Genomic DNA, 15,426 nt, shown 5'->3' on the forward strand with positions numbered 1-15,426 from the left:
TTAAAGGAGCTGTAGTTATTTATGGAGAAATGTGGCAGAAATATTTTAAAGGGGTATTCCGGGCAAAAACACTTTATCTCCTATCCAAAGGTTAGGGGATAAGATGTCTGATCGTGGGGGGCCCGCCGCTGGGACCCCCCGCGATCTCCCTGCAGCACCCGCATTTTATGCGGGAGCTGCATCTCCAGTTTTGGAAACCTCCAGGTTTCCGGGATTGGGGATGTGACGTCACACTACGCCCCCTCCATTCATGTCTATGGGAGGGGGCTTTACGGCCATCACGTGATGTCACGTTCCCAGTCCCGGAAACTGGAGACGCAGCTCCCGCATAGAATGCGGGTGCTGCAGGGAGATCGCGGGGGGCCCAGAGGCGGGCCCCCACACGATCAGACATCTTATCTCCTATCTTTTTTTTTGCCCAGAATACCCCTTTGAAAATGTTTTTGCCCTGTATACCCCTTTAAGTTCCCCTGTGCCCGAACTGCAAAAAAACCCCAAACTTTAACTCATCTTCCTACGTTCCCCCATTGTTCCGGTATCGGCGTCCTGTTCCTCTGGCACTGCTCAGGTCCCTGCTTCTTATCCTCCAAACGTCACACTGCCGTCAGTGTATCGCCGGCCGCAGCGATGTTCCGCCTCGGGCCGGTGATAGTCTGAGCGCACTGCCATGTAAGGAGTTCGGGCCGGCTGCTTACATGACAGTGCGCTCAGCCTATCAATGCCCGAGGCGGGACATCACTGCGGCCGGTGATACGATGACAGATGTGTGACGTTTCTAGCCTAAGAAACACGGAGCCGAGCAGTGCCGGAGGAACGGGACACAGATACCGAAGCAACAGGGGAACGAAGGAACGGGAGTTAAAGTTTGTTGTTTTAGTTTTTGCAGCCTGGGCACAGGACAACTTAAAAGATTTCTGCCGCATTTCTCCTTAAACGGTACCACTTTTGTGTATATGTGACTTCTTGGTAATTTTTTATTATGTTTTATCTGGGACGTGATGTGCCCAGAAATCAGCAATTTTAGCAATAGGAATTTTTTTTGCATTTACCCCTTACCAGTGCAGGATCAGTAACATCATAACATAATATTACGGACAATTATGCACCAGATACCAAATATGTAATTTTTTTTCAAAGTGTTTTATTTGAAAAATGGAAAAAGGGAGGGGGGATTTCAACTTTTAATAAGTGAAGGTATTTTTGTATTTTACAAAGTACAAAACTTTTTTGTTCTTTTCCACGTTTTCTGCGTTGGTGTCGTAGTACATGAGCTTGGACCCTGGCTATGTATAGCGTTTTTACGATGCACTGGCAACACAGAGGTGTTCCAGACCCTGGTTGTAATAATCCCCAAAAAGTCCCAAGAATCATAGTTAATCTGATGGCTCCGTGGCTGCCCTTGCATGGAGGTGGTCTATATATTTCTGGGACTTCAGGTGTTGCAAGTCAGCCTTAAAGTCGCCTTTAACATGCCGCCCCTGGTCTGCCCTCTCCATTCAAGGCCGAAATGCATATGGAGCTCTCTCACCCCCTGTTGTATTTCTAGGCAACCATTGAGGGCCACGTATTGGGTATTTCCGTAGTCAGGAGAAATTGTGTTACAAATTTTTGGTGGCTTTTTCATTTACATAAAAGTAATGGGAGAACCCGCCGCCCCCACCCACCCCACATGTTTAAGCCAATTTCGTACATGTGGGGGTACACCCCTCAAGGAATGTAACAAGGTGTACAGTGAGCATTGGGACACCACAGGTGTCTGACAGATTTTTAAATGTTGTAAATGCATATTATACACCTTGTTACATTCCTTTAGGGGTGTAGTTTCCATTAGGGTATCACATCATGTGGGGAATTTCCACTGTTCTGGCACCATGGGGACTTCATAAGTGTAACATGCCCTCCAACATCCATTACAGCCAAATGCACACTCCAAAAGCCCAGTGGTGCTCCTTCTCTTCTGAACCCTGCCGTGCGACCACAAGAACTGTCCAGAGCAGGATAGGTTTGCAATAGGGATTTGCTTCTGCTCTGGACAGTTCTTGACATGGACAGAGGTGTCAACAGAGAGCACTGTGGTAAGACAGAAAAGAAATTCAAAAAGAAAAGAACTTCCTCTGTAGTATACAGTAGCTGATAAGTACTGGAAGGATAAAGATTTTTAAATAGAGTAATTTACAAATCTGTTTAACTTTCAGGCACCAGTTGATTAAAAAAACAAAAATAAATAAATAAATTATTTTCCACCAGAGTACCCCTTTAACCTCTTAAGGATTCAGTGCGTACCTTTACGCCCTGCGCCCACTCCTCTGCTATGTTACAGGGTCAAGAGCTGACCCCGCATCATAGCGGGGTGGTCCTGGCGGTCTATCAAAGTTGATTAAAGGAGTTACAATTGTTAAGTCTTGAGAAGAGATGTTTAAGGGGGGATATGATAAACGTATATAAGTATATAAATGGCCCATACAAAAAATATGGAGAAAAACTGTTCCAGGTTAAACCCCCCCAAAGGACGAGGGGGCACTCCCTCCGTCTGGAGAAGAAAAGGTTTAGTCTAAAGGGGAGACACGCCTTCTTTACCGTGAGGACTGTGAATTTATGGAACGGTCTACCTCAGGAACTGGTCACAGCAGGAACAATTAACAGCTTTAAAACAGGGTTAGATACATTCCTGGAACAAAATAACATTAATGCTTATGCAGAATTATAAAACTACATCCCTTTCCCTTATCCCCTTACACCCTTCACTTCAATTCCCTGGTTGGACTTGATGGACATATGTCTTTTTTCAACCATACTAACTATGTAACTATGATTGCCGCGTCTGAAACGAAAAGAAAGCATTTCCAGCAGCTCAATTGGGCTGTTTGGGATCACTGCAGTGAAACCGTGGTGTCCAGATCAGCTTACAGGATGATGGGAGGACCCATACCTGCCTCCACGCCATGCGATCTCCTCTGCAATGCTTCAACCTGGCTCACCAGGCTGGAGCAATCGAGCGCAGATAACACTGATCAATGCTATGCTATGGCATAGCATTGAACAGTGTATGCAATCAGAAGATTCCATGTAATAGTCCCCTGTGGGGACTAAAAACTGGTGTAAAAAACATAAATGTGAATTAACCCCTTCCATACTAAAAGTTAAAATCACCGCCCTTTTTGCAAATAAAAAATATGTAAAGATAATGAAAATAAACATAGGTGATATCGCCGCTTGCGTAAATGTCCGAACTATGAAAATTTAGTGTTAATTAAACCCCACACTGTCAATGGCGTATAAGTAAAAAAAAATTCCAAAGTCTAAAATTACGTATTTTTGGTCATTTTGTATACCCTAACAAAACTAATAAAATTTGATCAAAAAGTCCAATCAAAACAAAAATGGTACCTATAAAAACTACAGACCACGGCGCAATAGCCCGGTATATGGAAATATTAACAAGTAATAGGGGCCAGAAGATAACAATTTTAAACATACTAATTTTGGTGCAGGATTTTGTGGTGCGTAGATTTTGTGGGGAAATTACTGATATCATTACAAAGTAAAATTGGTAGCGCATAAAACAAGCCCTCATATGGGTCTGTAGGTTGAATACTGAGTATGTGTGAGTGTGTGTATTGTGAACACGTAAGTTGGTGTAAATTATTTTCTGCCCGACTCAAGTTGATTGCTGGAGGATCTCATTCAGAACTTTTCAGTGCTTTGATGCCTTCCTTTCTGTATGCTTTTATGTATGTCCCTATGATCCGGAAGTTATTTTGCTGTTGTCATGGCACAAGTTTACTTTGGTTTGGCAGTGTTCTGGCTGCTAATGGCCTGTGCGTCTATAATGCCAATGCAAGTGCTTGTCTCTAGTAATGATTCCAACTGCATAACACTGTACCATTAAAGAGTTGCTATCACTAAATAAAATTTCCCTATTCCCCCTCCCCATCTGTCCCTGACACTAACTACATCTATCCCTGTCTTAATTTCTGCCCAAATCCCCATAAAAATACCTTTGGAAAAATGGCTGCAGGAGCTCAGAGTTGAGCTCTCTGGTGAGGGCAGGAAGTGGGCGGCCCCGGCAGGCGCGACGTCATCTGAAGCCTGGTCAGGGCTCTCTTCCGCCCGTCTCCTCTCTCTTTCCTGCAGCTCGCGTGCTGCAATGAATGAGGAGAGGAAGATGCAGGGGGCGGGGATATTAAAATTTCAAGCGCCGCGCACACACGATTGCTGTACTCGCTCTCTACCTGTATAGGAAACAGGCAGAGAGCGAGCACAGTGCTCGTGTGCGTGCAGCGTGCAAAATTTAAATATCCCCGCCAGCGTTGGTCCGAACGGGCTGAACGTCACGGGGGGAATCCTGAGCCATATAGGGTGACACCTAGTGGCCAGGTTTACAATCGTAAAAAAAAACCACATAAAACATGTTTTTTTTTCATAAAATATATTAGAAACATTTTTTTTTTTACATAATCTATTTAATAAAAACATTTTTTTTTAATGAGAGTACCCATTTAAAGAGAATGGGCTGATACAAATGGTGCACCGAAATAAAAATTTTGGGGAAAAACTAGAACTGTAAATTTAGGCTGTGCTTCACCAAAAAACAAAAATGCTTTGTCCCACCCACTTTAAAAATAATTATTTTATGTAGAGTATTTTATTTTATTACACATACTTGCCAGATTATTTAAAAATGCTCTTTTAGGTAAGCTACAGAGCATTGGGCTGTTTCAGGGCATGCTGTGAGTGGAAAGTACTATTTTGGGGTCAGTTGCAGAGCCATAGGCTTTGTCAGGGCATGCTGGGAATTGCAGTCGCGGGGCCGAAAACATCACACTGCCGCTCAGCCTATCGCCGGCCGAGGCAGGACTTTGCTTCGGCCAGTGATTGGCTGAGTGCAGTATGACTCGCCTACCACCGGCAACCAGGATTGGACACCGGAGCGGGTTACCGGACGCACCGGGGGAGCGACGGAAGGTATGTACCTCTTTATTTTTTTACTGCCGGCATTTTTCCCATCCTAGAATACTCCTTTAACTGTTTTGGTTAGCTGAATTGGTTTTCTCCCATTTCTAGCCCTTTTATTACCGTAGGGTATATGTCCTTAACAATATCTATTTAGGATGTTCTTAAAAGTGTCCCATTTAGCTTGTGTACTTTTTTTTTTTTTACTAAGGGCAAGGTCCCAATATATGTCACTGAGGTCCTCTCTTAGTTGTTGAAAATTGGCCTTCCTGATGGTTAATGTTTTTGTAGCCCCACTAGTAGACATCCTCTTATAGGATAAACAAAAACTTATGTTATGGTCACTATTACAAAGATGACCCCCTACCTCTAAGGGAAGGGGGAGAGTTCTCTATACACACACCAAATGTAAATAACGGGATAGGACATGACACGACAGGTCGGTATTGACAGGAGGGGATGGGACAGAACGGTCACCTGAGCAGTAGTTGTCTGGCCCAGAGGCTGTATAAGTCCGCTCTTTGCTGCAAGTGGTACCCAGAGAGAGAGGCCCAGACCTGGGCAGGAAGTACAGGACAGTCCAAGGCTACACTAGGCCCCAATGCTCCCTAGACCCAGTGTTCACATCCTGGGAATTGCTAATGGGAGCATTCTCTTGTTGATATTACTAATGGGGTCACCCTTTAACTGATAAAGTGTACAAAAACTTTTTAAATAATGTAGATAATACCACCATATGTATATTTGTAATATACATTGGTTAAAAAATATGTATATTTTTGTCCCTGCAGCTATTGACTGTGTGTCTCTATGAGGAGTCCAAATACAGGAAGTGAGTGTGGACAGACAGGGCTCTTTGCACTGAGGACAAGCAGGGCTCTGTGCATTGAGGCTCTGTGACATTTTACAGGCTCACACATGAGCACGATTGACAAGCCAGGAGCCTGCAGAGAGCCCTGCTTGTCCTGCCCTCACTTCCTGTATTTGGACTCCTCCCAGAGACACACAGGCAATAGCTGCAGAAACAGCATTTTTTTCACTCAAAAATATACACATTTTTTAACCAATGTATATTGCAAACATAAGTTTTTGTTGACGACAGGTACACTATATAGGTACACTTTAACAGGTGCATTCTCTGTCCGGAGCATACTCTGGCTGGTGCTGTTTATGGCAATGTTAATAGTGCACTCAGTAAATGTTAGTGGTGGCACCATCTGACTTGCACCTTTAAGGGGTCACTCTAGCTCTGGTAAAGGAGAAGTATCATGTAAAAAAACATCCTATCTATCATGTAATTCTGCATCCTATCTAAAGGATCGCGATCTCCTGTTTTGAGCCCCAGCTCTCCTTCACAGCGGGGCATCATATAATGGGTATCTCTGATTTATGGTCATTATGAGAGTGTTATAAACAATTCTCAATGAGAACGGCCACGGGGATCAGATCAGTTAATATGGCGGACGGAGGTCCCCTCACCTGCCACCATCGCCTTCCAGGCTTCTTCTGCTCTGATCTACCTTCCAATAGACCAGATCGCTGATAATGCTGATCATTGCTATGCCCTATGCATAGCACTGAACAGTATTAGCAATCAAATGATTGCTATAAATAGTCCTCTACGGGGGACATAAAAAGTGTATAAAAAGAAGTAAAAAAAAAAGTAAAACATTTTTAAAAATCCCTTCCCCCAATAAAAATGTAAAATCTCCCTTTTTCCCATTTTACCACCAAAAGGTGTAAAAACAAACAAACAAAAAAAAAACAATAGAAAAACATATTTGGTATTGCCGCGTGTGTAAATGTCTGAACTATTAAAATATAATGTTAATGATCCCGTATGGTGAACTGCTTTTTTTGTCACGTTTTATAAAAGAAAAAAAATTGAATAAAGAACACGTCATTTTTACCGTAAAGTGTACAACGTGAAAATGAAACCTTTGAAAAATTAGCAAAATTGCGGTTTTCTTTTTAATTTCCCCACACAAATAGTATTTCTTGGTTGTACCATACATTTTATGGTACAAAGGACAACTGGTCCTGCAAAAAACAAGCCCTCATACTAGTCTGTGGATGAAAATATAAAAGAGTTACGATTTTTAGAAGGCGAGGAGGAAAAATCAAAAATGCAAAAATAAAATTGGCCTGGTCATTAAGGTCAAAATGAATGCGGGTGCTGCAGGGAGATCGCGGGGGGTCTCAGCCTATCCTTTGGATAGGGGATAAAATGTTTTTGCCCGGAATACCCCTTTAAATTCACATTTTTACTTCTATTTATATTTGCCTACTCCTTTCCCTTCCTTACACCTACAATTAAAATGTCTCTAAACCGTTGCCTTGCAAATCCATCTAAAGGGCAATGAGCACTTTTGTTATGATGCACATTGAATTACAAATGGGGAAAAGGATGGATTTCTGTTCTGTTTTGGTAGCATAGTAAAACCTTAATTGTACTGCAAAAGGAAAGAAAAATATTCAAGTTAAATGGCAAAAATAAAAAATATTCACCCTTCTAAAGGTAAACCTTTTCCTAAAGGCCTTGGTAGTGAGAGTTTAAAGGGGTTTTCCAGGCCAAATCTTTTTTTTTTATATATCAACTGGCTCCGGAAAGTTAAACAGATTTGTAAATTACTTCTATTAAAAAATCTTAATCCTTCCAATAGTTATTAGCTTCTGAAGTTGAGTTGCTGTTTTCTGTCTAACTGCTTTCTGATGACTCACGTCCCAGGAGCTGTGCAGCTCCTATGGGGATATTTTCCCATCATACACAGCTCCCGGGACATGACATCATCATTGAGCAGTTAGACAGAAAACTTCAGAAGCTAATAACTATTGGAAGGATTAAGATTTTTTAATAGAAGTAATTTACAAATCTGTTTAACTTTCCGGGGCCAGTTGATATATAAAAATAAGTTTTTGTCTGGAATACCCCTTTAAGCAGCTTTATCCACACTGCATGGGTCAATTGAACCTGGGAAGTATAGAAATGATCTTCCATGCTTCATTCATTTGCTGTGTAACTTGAAAGAAAATGACTTTATCTGGTACTTGTCCTTCGGGTAAAATCTTCACATAGGGGGACATTTATCAAGGTATTTAGAGTATATAGAGAGAGGTATTGAGCTCCAAATGTATCAACCCCCTGTGTTAGTATGATAAATATGTATGTAGCACACAAAAGACTTAATGGTAAATGTCCCCCTTTATTTCAGTCACATACGACCATAGGCATGGGAATACCACATCAAGTGTGTTTTACAGGAAACAGTCATTTCACATGCTCCCGTGCTTCTTCCAAGCAGGCCGAATTACCAATGCATGTGTAATGCTCTTGTTGTTAAAATAAAGATAAAGATGAAGTAAAGATTTTATCTAAAAGTTAAGGGACACATGTATTCATTTTTTTGTATGTTGTACTATAACATGGACTTTTTATTGTGAGCACCAGCACTACTTCAGGGATTTCAGATGTCTACAAGTGGTTTAGTCCAGTCCTAGCTTCATATTCTGCAGTGCTGAATTTATATGATTCTTGATATAGATGAATTATTATTAATTACTTTCTGTATTGCCAACGATTTGAATTTTTTCCACCTCATTTAGGATTCGTCCTCAAAGCAGTAAAGAACGTGCTGAAGGATGCCACTTATGTACGTGGGTTTACCCTGGAGAACCCCAGGTTCTTTTAGGTAAGGACAAGGCTTTCACTTATGATTATGTGTTTGACATGGACACTGAACAGGTCAAAGTCTACGATATTTGCGCACGTGGCTTGGTGGAGGGTTGCTTCCAGGGATACAATGCAACAGTTCTGGCATATGGTCAGGTAAATATTCTGTATTTCTACTATTTATTTATTTTTTGTGTGTTTCATTCACTTTTTAACAAAACTGTAATTTTATGCAATTTTAATGCTTTTAGACAGGTGCAGGAAAAACACATACAATGGGTAGTGGTTTTGATCTTGTGGTTAGCGAATCAGAGCTTGGCATCATTCCTCGTGCTGTCTGTCAACTATTCAGTACAATCCAGGAGCGCATTGCTGCATCTCATGCAAATCGGCTCCCAGAACCCATATTTAAAGTCAGTGCACAGTTTCTAGAGGTAAGTGTAAAAATCACTGGGTGCATATTCTTACTTATTTATTTGTGACAGTACTATGCTGTTTGTGGAAACCCATCAATGTTTATTGGAGTTAGGTAAACTGTGTAAAACAGCCCGCTTTGCCGTATTTGGCATGCCAGCCACCTCCAGCCACTGCAAGCAGACCAAAGAGGTCTAAGACGATCTCGTTTTCAACATTGCATCTATTTGACATTTATGGATATGCAAGTGTTGACAAAACCCATTTGAGCTTCAATTCACTTTTCAAACTACTGACACTGTTACATAACTGTTAGGGCAAGAAGACACATGGTAGTTTTCTTATATCTGTCTGTGCTTCAGTAATGTAGAAAATGTTTTTATTCTCTGATGTCAAGTGTCAAAGTGGTATTACCAAGCCTGTGAAGTGCTGAGGTCTGGAACGCCTTCTCTTTCCCCCACCCACTAATATTCCTGCTTGATTGACAGTCAGCTGTAAGCTGAGCCCTTTTTCCAAATCTCACACCAGTGCACAATTTGAATGCACAGCACAGGAATTAGATTTGGAAACAAGGCTTGGCTTCAAGCTTCCATTGCATAGAGGAGATGTTCCAGTCCAGGACACTTTAGGGGCAGACAGAAACATTATATGAATGGTACCATATGTCTCTTTGTCCTAACAGCTGTCTTGTAGTGTTGGCGGTTTAAGAATGTGAATTGCAGCCAACAGATTTCTCTTTAACCCCTTAAGGACCAAGGACATACAGGTACGTCCTTGGTCCTGCTCCCGTGATATAACGCGGGGTTACACGGTAACCCCGCATCATATCACGGCGGGCCCGGCATCATAGTGAAGCCGGGACCCGCCGCTAATAGCGCGCAGCGCCGATTGTGGCGCCGTGCGCTATTAACCCTTTAGCCGTGCGCTCAGAGCTGAGCCACGCGGCTAAAAGCGAAAGTAAAAAGTGCCAGTTAACTCAGTGGGCTGTTCGGGATAGCCGCGGCGAAATCGCGGCATCCCGAACAGCTTACAGGACAGCGGGAGGGTCCCTACCTGCCTCCTCGCTGTCCGATCGCATGAGCAGTCAAGCGGCAGAATCATCGATCACTGGTTTCCTATGAGAAACCAGTGATCAATGATAAAGATCAGTGTGTGCAGTGTTATAGGTCCCTATGGGAGCTATAACACTGCAAAAAAAAGTGAATGAATATCATTTAACCCCTCCCCTATTAAAAGTTTGAATCACCCCCCTTTTCCCATAAAAAAAAACACAGTGTAAATAAAAATAAACATATATGGTATCACCGCGTGCGGAAATGTCCGAATTATAAAAATATATCATTAATTAAACCGCTCGGTCAATGGCGTACGCGCAAAAAAATTCCAAAGTCCAAAATAGTGCATTTTTGGTCACTTTTTATATCATTTAAAAATATCAATAAGTCCTATCAATGCAAAAATGGTACCATTAAAAACTTCAGATCACGGCGCAAAAAATGAGCCCTCATACCGCCCCATACACGGAAAAATAAAAAAGTTATAGGGGTCTGAAGATGACAATTTTAAACGTATTAATTTTCCTGCATGTAGTTATGATTTTTTCCAGAAGTCCGACAAAATCAAACCTATATAAGTAGGGTATCATTTTAATCGTATGGACCTACAGAATAAAGATAAGGTGTCATTTTTACCGAAAAATTTACTACGTAGAAACGGAAGCCCCCAAAATTTACAAAACGGCGTTTTTTTTTCAATTTTGGCGCACAATGATTTTTTTTACGTTTCACCGTAGATTTTTGGGCAAAATGACTGACGTCATTACAAAGTAGAATTGGTGGCACAAAAAATAAGCAATCATATGGATTTTTAGGTGCAAAATTGAAAGAGTTATGATTTTTTAAAGGCAAGGAGCAAAAAACGAAAATGCAAAAACGGAAAAACCCCCGGTCATTAAGGGGTTAAATGCAGTTTAATGCACATATAATGCTCAGCCAGGGCAAATGGTAGGAATGCCTAGATGCATAAGGGCTCTTTTGCATGGATTTGCAGTTTGACATTGTTTTTCCTTCATAAAATGATATTAAATCCCGCTTTATTTTTTTTACATGATTAGCTATATAATGAAGAAATTTTGGACCTATTTGATATTTGCCGTGATCCAGACTCTCGGCATCGAAAATCCAATATTCGCATCCATGAAAATGCTAATGGTGGAATTTATGTCAGTGGAGCAAGCACCCGGATTGTTAATTCTGAGGCGGAGGTGAGGCCTGATATATTTATGTGTATGTATTCATTAATTTTTTCTCAAACAGTGAAGAAAAAACAAAAGTGGCACTAAGAATGCTTTTTCTTCACTATTATTCACACATAGTCAAGCGCACAAGCAGGCGTGAATGCCACAATCAGGGTGCGAATCTGGTCGCACAATCTGGTCGCCTTACCAGAGTATACTTGTGTGCTAAATATATTTGTCTGCACTACATTTGGAGTGTTGTGGGGAGATTTATCAACACTTGTGCAGAGGAAAATTTGACCAGTTGCCCATAGCAACCAATTATTTCTTTCATTTTCCCGAGGCCCATTCAAAAATTTTAAGAACATAGAAACATAGAATGTGGCAGCAGATAAAAGCCATTTGGCCCATCTGGTCTGCCAATAATCTGAATCGTATCAATAGTCCCTAGCCCTATCTTATATGAAGGATAGCCTTATGCTTATCTCTATCTTATATGAAGGATAGCCTTATGCTTATCCCATGCATGCTTAAACTCCTTCACTGGATTTGCAGCGACCACTTCTGCAGGAAGGCTGTTCCATGAAAATGAAGCGATCTGATTAGTCGCTATGGGCAACTGGTCAACTTTTCCTCTGCACAGGTTTTGATAAATCTCCCTGTTGGACTCCAAGCTTCAAGTTAAGTAGAGCACCACCTTTGCTGCTAAATATTAGCAGCTCTGTTGGGCTATATACTGCATGAAGGACTTTAACCCCTTAAGGACCCAGCCCATTTTCACTTTAAGGACCTGGGCATTTTTTTCGCATCTGACAACTGTCACTTTAAGCATTAATAGCTCTGGGATGCTTACACATTTCATTCTTATTCCAAGATTTTTTTTTTCGTCACATATTCTACTTCATTTCAGTGGTAAATTTTTGTTGATACTTAACGATATGAATTTTAACCCAAACCGCAATACCGGTTTGGCCCCTCCCTCTTGGGAATGAATTATCAGCCCAGCGCTGCGCTGTCCCCATCGGGGAACTAATCATATGTCACCCGCGAGCTCTGTTCTGCCCCCCCCAATTATCAGCCGAGCGCTGCCCCCATCGGGGTAAATACTCACATGTCACCCGCAAGCGCTGCCCACCTCGTCCTGTCTGTTGCGGCCACCGGCGCTGACTCTCTATACCAGTGATCTTCTACCTGCGGACCTCCAGATGTTGCAAAACTACAACTCCCTGCAAGCCCGGACAGCCATTTTGGGAGTTGTAGTTTTGAAACATCTGGAGGTCCGCAGGTCGAAGACCACTGCTCTACACTGTGCGGTATCCCTATGCCCGGGCTGCAAAAAATAAACAAAATAAACTTTAACTCACCTCCTGTTGGTCCGGTATCGGCCTCACTTGCTTCCTGGGGACGGGAGCCGTCAGCCTATCACCGGCCGCAGCGATGTTCTGCCTCGGCAGGTGATAGGCTGAGCCCACTGTCATGTAAGAAGCTGGCATCTTACATGACAGTGGGCTCAGCCTATCACCGGCCGAGGCTGAACATTGCTGCGGCCGGTGATAGGCTGACGGCTCTCCAACGTTCCCGTCCCCAGCGTAAGGCCGACGTAGGTGCGTTAAAGTTTATTTTGTTTACCTTCTGCAGCCCGTTCATAGGGATACCGCTCAGTATAGAGTGTCAGCGCCGGAGGCCACAATAATCGGGACGAGGAGGGAAGCACTTGCGGGTGATATGTGAGTATTTACCCCGATGGGGGCTGCGCTGGGCTGATAATTAATTGGGGGAGGGGCGTGAGGAAATACCGTTATATACCGTGGAACTGCCAAAAGTTAAAGAAATACCGTGATACACACATTTGGTCATACCGCCCAGTCCTATTTGAAACTCTCTGCTTATAAGGAAAATAGACATAACAAATAAATTATATATTTGTATATAAATTATATATTTCACATATACAATATGTCTACTTTATATTTTCATCATAAAGTTGACATGTTTTTACTTTTGGAAGACATCAGAGGGCTTTAAAGTTCAGCAGCAATTTTCAAAATTTTCAAAATCGGAATTTTTCTGGGACCAGTTCAGTTTTGAAGTGGATTTGAAGAGCCTTCATATTAGAAATACCCCATAAATGACCTGATTATAAAAACTGCACCCCCCAAAGTATTCAAAATGACATTCAGAAAGTGTGTTAACCCTTTAGGTGTTTCACAGGAATAGCAGCAAAGTGAAGGAGGAAATTCAAAATCTTAATTTTTTACAGTCTCATGTTCTTTTAAACCCAGTTTTTGAAATTTTACAAGGGGTAAAAGGAGAAAAAGCCCCCCAAAATTTGTAACCCAATTTCTCTTGAGTAAGGAAATACCTCATATGTGTATGTAAAGTGTTCGGCGGGCGCAGTAGTGTGCTCAGAAGGGAAGGAGCGACAATGGGATTTTGGAGACTGAGTTTTTCTGAAATGGTTTTTGGGGGCATATCACATTTAGGAAGCCCCTATTGTGCCAGAACAGCAAAAAAAAAAAAAAAAAAAAACAACATGGCATAATATTTTGGAAACTACACCCCTCAAGGAACATAACAAGGGGTACAGTGAGCCTTAACACCCCACAGGTGTTTGACGACTTTTCGTTAAAGTTGGATGTGTAAATGAATTTATAAATTTTTTTCACTAAAATGCTGGTTTCCCCCCAAATTTTACAATTTTACAAGGTGTAATATGAGAAAATGCCCCCCCAAATTTTTAACCCCATATCTTCTGAGTATGGAAATAACCCATGTATGGACGTCAAGTGCACTACGGGCGCACTACAATGCTCAGAAGAGAAGGAGTCACCTTTGGCTTTTGGAAAGCAAATTTTGCTGAAATGGTTTTTGTGGGGCATTTCGCATATAGGAAGCCACTATGGTGCCAGAACAGCAAAAAAAACACCACATGGCATATATTTTGTAAACCACACCCCTCAAGGAACGTAACAAGGGGTGGACGTGAAAATGAAAAATTTAATTTTTTTCACGAAAATGCTGATGTTACCCCAAATTTATCATTTTCAAGGGGTAATAGGAGAAAAAGCCTCCCAAGATTTGTAACCCCATTTCTTCTGAGTATGGAAATACCCCATATGTGGATGTAAAGTGCTCTGCGGGCGAACTACAATGCTCAGAAGAGGAGCGCCATTGAACTTTTGGAGAGGGAATTTGGTTGGAATGGGAGTCGGGGGCCATGTGCGTGGACAGTGCAGTGGACCCCCCCACATGTGACCTGATTTTGGAAACTACACTCCTCAAAGGATTTAATAAGGGGTGCAGTGAGCATTTACACACCACTGGCGTTTGACAGATCTTTGGAACAGTGGGCTGAGCAAATTAAAAATAAAATATAAATTGTGACCCATTGTCTGACACAATTGCATCAGGTAATCCATATTTTGAGAACAGCCTCCTTAAAACTTGTATGACAGTACTTGAGGTGGCAGAGGACACTTGTTCAAACTTCTAGTCACATAGAAAAGGAATCAACAAGAAAAAAGAATGTATGTCCTTGAACTGGACCTGCAATGTCTATATGCAATTTAGACCATGGGTTTCTGGTTAATTCCCTAGAATGTGACACAGCTTTTGTTGGAGAATGACGTGTGGTTTGACAAGGAGCACATTTCTTTACCATTTGCTCTATATGCTTATCAATTTTAGGCCACTAAACATAACTTCTAGCAAAAGCCTTCATGTTAACAATTCCAGGATATTCTTCATGCAGAGTTTTAAGCACTTGGGTTAGACCAGCTCTGGGAATTACCACTCTTTTCCCCAGAGCAGGCAACCTTTGTAGGCAGAGAGTTTGTGCTGCTTTCATTTGATAATTTTGAATGTGGCCACCCTTTCCAAACCCAGTTCAATACTTTTGCCGAAATTGGATCTATGGCAGTCATGCAAGCAATATCAGTAGCTTGTAATGGAGGATTTGATACCAGCATACTAATTTCAGACATGGCAAGTACCGCAAAATCAGCAATTTGTATTGGTAAGCAGCTAAGAGCCTCAGCATTGTCGATGACTTTTCCTGGACGTACTGGGGCGTTGCATCATATGCATTAAGCATTAAAGACCATCGCAGCATATGTGGTGATATAATCTAAGGCAGCGGTCCTCAAACTTTTTA

At 41.8% G+C, this 15,426-nt stretch overlaps 1 protein-coding gene across 5 annotated transcripts in view; it reads left to right on the top strand.

The window, feature by feature from the left end:
- Window positions 1-15,426, top strand: part of KIF21B (kinesin family member 21B) — a 768,527-nt gene that overhangs the window by 12,188 nt on the left and 740,913 nt on the right. For all 5 annotated transcript variants that reach the window (XM_056557611.1, XM_056557612.1, XM_056557613.1 and 2 more), the window contains exons 2-4: window positions 8,557-8,779; window positions 8,875-9,057; window positions 11,151-11,300. In XM_056557611.1, coding sequence (XP_056413586.1) covers window positions 8,557-8,779; window positions 8,875-9,057; window positions 11,151-11,300 — 556 coding nt within the window. The remainder of the gene's footprint in view (window positions 1-8,556; window positions 8,780-8,874; window positions 9,058-11,150; window positions 11,301-15,426) is intronic.

The sequence above is a fragment of the Hyla sarda genome, chromosome 2, assembly GCF_029499605.1.
Source record: "Hyla sarda isolate aHylSar1 chromosome 2, aHylSar1.hap1, whole genome shotgun sequence".
In the NCBI taxonomy this organism is placed as follows: domain Eukaryota; kingdom Metazoa; phylum Chordata; class Amphibia; order Anura; family Hylidae; genus Hyla; species Hyla sarda.